Below are 6,787 nucleotides of genomic sequence, written 5' to 3'. Positions count from 1 at the left end.
TGGGGAGCTTTTCAAACAGATAGTTCTCAACATCTCCTGATATCTGCAGTGGGCCATGAGCACGTTTCTGATATCTACAGTTTCAGCTCCATCTATGAGAAATGAACCTATTAGTTGTGTTTAAGTGACAACACCACAGTTTGTTTTAGCTGATGCCCTTTGTTATTCAATGTACTCATGCCATCATTACCCAGTATGTCTAAACAGAAATATAACACTTCACAATCAGGAATTATCATGAAACACTGCTTACTTTGACATGTTGCAGATGTTCTCCGCCGTTCAGCATTCGACTGCGCTTTGAAGACTGGCTAAACTGTTGAGAGGGCTTAGAGCGATATATCATAAATAAATAAAAATGGTGCCAAAGGTAGGTCCACGCCTTTATTGCAATTGTAAAATAATGATGGCTGTACAGTTTATTACAGAATATCAAATCACTTAACAACCCCACCTGTGGCAAAGTCCCTCTTTCACTTATTCATTAATTCAAACTGCACTGGTTATTTAAAGTAGGAACTCTGCCAACTCTGTTTTTATTTTTACTCTACACAAACACATGAAGTTTGAAACAGTACAATTTAAACATTGGTGGAGTGCATGAAAACTATTAATCAAAACAAATTCTTACTTACGGTGTTGCCTGGGAGTGCGTGAAGTGAAGTTAAAGGGAAGGGAGGAGGGGACTAAACTTTTATGCACTCACATTTGTGCACGTACTCTGCATGGCACACCTGTGAGCTTTCTGATTGGCTGCCAGGTGTATTATGTGTCTCTGCAGCTGGGCTCTAAACCCGCCTTAAAATTAGTAGTAATCTGTCACATGACACATTCCCCACGCCTCATTTCACAATACAGGTCCTTCTCAAAAAATTAGCATATTGTGATAAAGTTCATTCTTTTCCATAATGTAATGATAAAAATTAAACGTTCATATATTTTAGATTCATTGCACACCAACTGAAATATTTCTGGTCTTTTATTGTTTTAAAACTGATGATTTTGGCAAACAGCTCATGAAAACCCCAAATTTCTATCTCAAAAAATTAGCATATTTCATCCGACCAATAAAAGAAAAGTGTTTTTAATACAAAAAAAGTCAACCTTCAAATACTTATGTTCAGTTATGCACTCAATGCTTGGTGGGGAATCCTTTTGCAGAAATGACTGCTTCAATGCGGCGTGGCCTGGAGGTAATCAGCCTGTGGCTCTGCTGAGGGGTTCTGGAGGCCCTGGATGCTTCGAGAGCCGCCTTAAGCTCATCCAGAGTGTTGGGTCTCTCAACTTTCTCTTCGCAATATCCCACAGATTCTCTCTGGGGTTAGGCTTGAGGGTGTCAGTGATGGCCTTCTGGACACTGTCAGGTCACAGTCTTACCCATGATTAATGAGTAATGAACCAGGCTGGGAGTTTTTAAAAGCCTTAGGAATCTTTTGCAGGTGTTTCGAGTTAATGAGTTGATTCAGATGATTAGGTTAATAGCTTGTTTTGAGAACTTTTTCATGATATGCTATTTTTTTTAGATAGGAATTTTGGGTTTTCATGAGCTGTTTGCCAAAATCATCAGTTTTAAAACAATAAAAGACCAGAAATATTTCAGTTGGTGTGCAATGAATCTAAAATACATGAAAGTTTTTCAATTTTTATCATTACATTATGGAAAAGAATGAACTTTATCACAATATGCTAATTTTTTTAGAAGGACCTGTAAAATGACAAAAAAGTGACTTGAGATTAGTATGTTTTTTATTTAGAAAGGGATAGTGCACAATTCAACATTGACCAAAAGGAAACATTTTAGCATCATCATTAACAAGTTTGAAACATTTTCCACCAATCCTTTTTCCAGGTAACGCGGTTCAACTTTCGCAGCCTCGCTGTTTAGCGCTGTTTATTTTTAGTACAATTTTGCAGCTTTTTTAAAGTGTGTGAACGCCACACGTACATTGTGTTCTGCGTCCTGATTGGCTAGTCTTAGAGTGAGCCTCGTCTCGCTGCAGAGAGGATCTCTGTCAGTGTCAGCGCTGCAGAGTCACAGCAACACAGGCCGGGCATGAGCGGGTCCGACTCCACGTTTTACATGACTTTCTCTGCACTTTTCCATGACAGTAAACAGCGTTAGCATGTGGCGCTCGCCTCAGCAAAACACTCGCCTTCTGAACCTGAAACTGCTACGATAAAACTGTGATCGAAGCTACGATTGCCTCTGAACAAGACGAGAGCAGCTCATGATGTTTCCATCCCCACGTCTGCATGTGAATCTGAAACAGTAATGGCACGAGGCATAAGGAGAGACAAGTGTAGAAAGTGTGTGCTTTTACTGCCTTAACATATATTTTCATTGTAAAGATAAAGCAGACTACTTCGCAGATGTAATCTATTGTGGGTTATTTGTAGAACGATAAACCAGGGACCACTGTAAACGGCCGCTCCCTCATGACGTCCCTACTGATCATTATGCAAGTTTTATTTTCGAGAAGCTATTTTATAGTTAAATGTGCAAAGGCTTTAAGTGTAGTACATGAATCATCTCAGTGAGTTCCACTGTTGGCAGCTCCACTGACCCATAGCGATTACAGAGAAGGCTGATTTGGCAAATGCAGTTGTAACCTTGGGCTAATTTCCATCCGTTGTCCTGCTCTCGCAATCTCACACTTCCATTCATCCTGGCCTATTGTACATGTTTTTTGTGATGGGGAAACTGGAGGAAACCCAGTGGAGTACTGTGAATGTGTCAGTTATGTATCCTGAATGAAGTCTATTTGAACACGTGCCTCACTGTTGGAGCGCAGGTCCGTGGCTGTTGCAGTGATCTCAGTGTCACCAAAGGTGACCTCCAGTTTGACCTCACGGTCAGTGCCTCCTGTTGTATCAGGCATTTTTACCACAACTTCCGCAATCTTCTCAGTGCCCCACTCATCAATGTACTTCGGGTTTTTCCGCTCTGTGCGGAAGAATATGAAGGTCATTTTTTCCTGATCGTTTGTTACTGGACGAAACTTGTACACTTTTTTTTCATTCCAACCCACATCTTCATCTATTTCAACCATCTTAAAGAACACACCGTTACACAATTCGCCCTTTGAATTTGTGATTTTTCTCTCCTCATCGTGTTTATTACTATCAAATTTCTCATCGACGTCAAATCCATAAGTGAACCGACTTTTACGAGACACAATGACAGCTTTGTCCCTCCCAAACATCACTGCCCCCTTCAACACTGCCTCCTGTGGCAGATCTGGGCACAGCACTTTGTACTCAGATCCAAACTGGCTTTCAATGTGAACACGGAGGACTTGGCTTAAGGCGTAGCCTCCCACCAGCAGAATGTATTTAATTTCTGTTGTGTTCTTGAGGATTTCCTGGAGGCTGTTCCTGACTCCTGTCAAACTCTCCTCAAAGAAAGACCTCATTTTTTTCTGGGATATTTTAATTTTGCCGTCATTCCAAGATGCACCTTTGTCATTGTCAAAAAACATTTCAATCTTCTTCTTTCTTGACGCTGTCTTTCCCAGATTGTACGGACAGGAGAACTGGCCGTCCTGATCCACCTGCTTCATGTAAGCGAAATCATACATGAGCTGCTGCACCTCTCCAGGATAGCTAGCCTCGTACTCGCCCCACACTCCATCATCAAAGATCTCTCTGAGGAACTCTCTGAACTTGCTGTCCACAGTTTGTCCTCCCATGTTGTTCCCCGAGGCTTTGCGCAGCTCCTTTAGCCTTCCATCAGTCAGGACTTCATGGACAGTGATGTCGATGGTTCCTCCTGCAGCCAAAGGATCACAGTAGAAATCACTGATCAGAGTTACAGTATCTGTCTCTGTTTGAGTCTGTCCTGCAGTGTTTGCTCTCACCTCCACAGTCCACCACGATGTACTGAGTTCCTGGTGTTTGCTGCAGTGAAGTCCTGCTGTGATTCTCAGTCAGAAAACCATCTGGCGGGAGCTTCTTACACCAGATGGAGGCGGCCTCTGGCTCCAGGGCGATCACCAGCTTCTCCCCATTGTCTCTGGACACGATCCCCGCCTGAAAACACAACAGTAAAGCTGAGGTTTAGGTGGGGGTTAAGAGGTTAATGCCCGAAATGTTACGACCAAAACCTCTGGACTGACCTGTACGGCGGCTTCTCTCATGAACTGTTTGGCCGCGTCGTCCCAGATGGCGGGAACAGTCAGGACCCAGGTGAAGTCCGACGCCTCGAACTTCATGTTGCTGGTGGTTTTGTTGATGGTTTTCAGCGCGTCATGTTTGAGGAACTGCAGGGCGGCCGCAAACACTCGCAGGGCTTTCATCGTCTTTCCGTTTTCAGCTTTAATCATGAGATCGGCCTTGACAAGTTGCTGTGGAAGAGAACACAACCTAAGTTCAACACGTTCCTGTACACGGCCTGGTCTGCCAAACTACATGGGACAGACGCCATCGACCAATCAGAGCAACGCTAGATACGTCGCAGTAATAAGCGGCAGGAAGTCTTTCCAAAAACCTCCTTTTTTTACGAGGAACACTTCCAACGCTGCTTTTTGCTCTGGCTCTTTAAAACAGACGAAAGAGCAGAAGAAAACAGTGTATCGGTCGCTGCGCCGCCATCTTGAATGTTTTGGAAGAGTGCTGGTGGTGACAGGTGGTGCGTGATTGGACCGATGTGGGTCAAATCGTGAATTGACGGTTCTTCTTTTGAACAGAAAGGGGGAAGAAGAAGATCTTTATTTATAAAGCGCCTTTCACAGACATGGTCACAAAGCGCTTTACATGAGACAATTGTACATTCACTCCACACTCGGTGGTGGAAAGCTACATTTTTAGCTTCAGTTTCCCCTGGGGGAGACTGACAGAGGTGCTTTCGCGACTGCACACGTCTGCGCCAACGGACCCTCTGACACCACCATACATTCACTCACACACATCATTCATCCTGGCCTATTGTGCATGTTTTTAGTGGTAGGGGAAACCGGAGTACCCGGAGGAAACCTACGCAGACACGGGGAGAACATGCAAACTCCACACAGAAAGGCCCCGTCCCTGGTGGGAATCGAACCCTGACCTTCTAGCTGTGAAGCGAGAGTCTGGCAGGCCAGGTAAGGTCAGTCAACATCAATATTTGGTTGTCATGACGTCTGAACAGAAAATAGTTATCGAAAACATACACTTTTGACCGGTGAACAAAACCAGTCTGGTATTGGAAAAATAAAAGTATTGAAAGCTGTACCGCAGAGAAATATAAACTCTTTATATTCAAGTTTTAGTGCTGTTGGTCATCAAAATAAAAACAAATAAACTGTAAGAATGTGGGTAAATTTGGGGGGGAAATGTGGTTTAAAAAATAGATTTATGGAAAATGGGGGGAAAACATGTAAAAAATAAAATTTGGGAGTGGGGGAAATTGGGTGCAAAAATTCAAAAGTCATATGAAAAATTCAATCAAATCTAACCCACCTGAACCGAGCACATTCTCTCCAGTTTAGCTTTATCTAAAAGCTTAAAAAAGCATCAAAATATTGACGAAAAGGAGGATGTAGAAGGAAAAAAAAGGCAACAAAAACTCTGTGACGACGTGACAAAAACGTTCTGATCTCTTTCGTAGCTTTCATTTCATTTTATTATTTAAGCAAATGCAACACCAGCGTTTAGCACAAATGAAAAGGAGCAGAAAGAACAGGGAAACTGGAGACTCAGGCGGGGGTTAAGAGGTTAACATTGAAGGTGTCATCTACAACTGTAAGTCAGTCCGGCTCTTTGTGTATAAAGTTGTACCTGTCCATACAGAGACATCTTGAAGTTGTTGAAGAGGTAGCACTCCTCAGCGTCAGACGGGCTCATGTTGATGTAAGCGTCCCTGGCCTGGTAACCGAAGGACATGAACTTCTGTTTTCCGTCAAACAGGATGCAGTTGGGGGCCTTGGGGGTGTCCAGGCCCTGCTCCGTGCCCCAGCGTTTCACCCGAGGGCTGATGTCTTTGTCCTTGGGGGTGATGTTGTAGGCATATCCGCTGTACGCCGTCCCCAGATCGATGGCGATGATGTACGATTCATCCATTCTTTAAAATCCAAGAGAATGTTTCAGTGGTTAAGGTTTAGCTCATGCTGGATTATTCACAGTGCACCTGCAGTCGTATTGAGAAAAGGCAAAAGTCCTGTTGTGTAACTTTATCATCATGCACTTTGTACTTTGGTTCATCCGAATCTAGACATAAATCAATGCCAAAGCTGTAAAACAACTGTAAGAGCAGAGAGAAGGGCACGGACTGACTCTCAGCATTTAGAGAATAAACCTTTGTGTTTGTGTCTAATGGAAATTGTTGTTACATTGTGACTTCCTCTTGCATGTATTGCACTGACATGTTTGTTCTGTGATTCACTATTCAACCCTGGATACAAAGATAACAGCAAAACAGAGCCAGCTACTTCCAACTAAGACTTCTTGCGAAAATTAAGGCCTTCTTGCCACAAAAAGACTTAGAGAAGGCGATCCAGGCCTTCATCACTTCAAGGTTGGATTATTGTAACTCCCTTTACACAGGGCTGGACCTGAAATCCCTCCAGCGCCTGCAGGGAGTCCAACACGCAGCAGCCCACAGTAAACTGCAAAAAAAACTACTGTCCTTCCAGAGCTCTGAGGTCAAATCAGCTCTACTGTCCTTCCAGAGCTCTGAGGTCTGACCAGCTCTACTGTCCTTCCAGAGCTCTGAGGTCAGACCAGCTCTACTGTCCTTCAGGAGCTCTGAGGTCAGACCAGCTCTACTGTCCTTCAGGAGCTCTGAGGTCAGACCAGCTCTACTGTCCTTCAG

At 43.6% G+C, this 6,787-nt stretch overlaps 1 protein-coding gene across 1 annotated transcript; it reads right to left on the bottom strand.

Moving 5' to 3' along the window:
* Positions 1 to 2,738: 2,738 nt before the first annotated feature.
* On the bottom strand, positions 2,739 to 6,036 carry LOC306978274 (heat shock 70 kDa protein 12A-like; the record flags this gene model as incomplete). The annotated part of the gene is made up of 4 exons (XM_079576797.1): positions 2,739 to 3,769; positions 3,858 to 4,029; positions 4,116 to 4,343; positions 5,755 to 6,036. The coding sequence occupies 4 exons, from the start codon at positions 6,034 to 6,036 to the stop codon at positions 2,739 to 2,741; spliced, it is 1,713 nt and encodes a 570-aa protein (XP_079432923.1).
* Positions 6,037 to 6,787: the final 751 nt, after the last annotated feature.

Source organism: Gobius niger (genome assembly GCF_951799975.1).
Source record: "Gobius niger genome assembly, chromosome: 19".
Classification (NCBI taxonomy): domain Eukaryota; kingdom Metazoa; phylum Chordata; class Actinopteri; order Gobiiformes; family Gobiidae; genus Gobius; species Gobius niger.
Note: the sequence above shows the minus strand (reverse complement) of the source record. Positions and strands in the feature narration are given on the sequence as shown.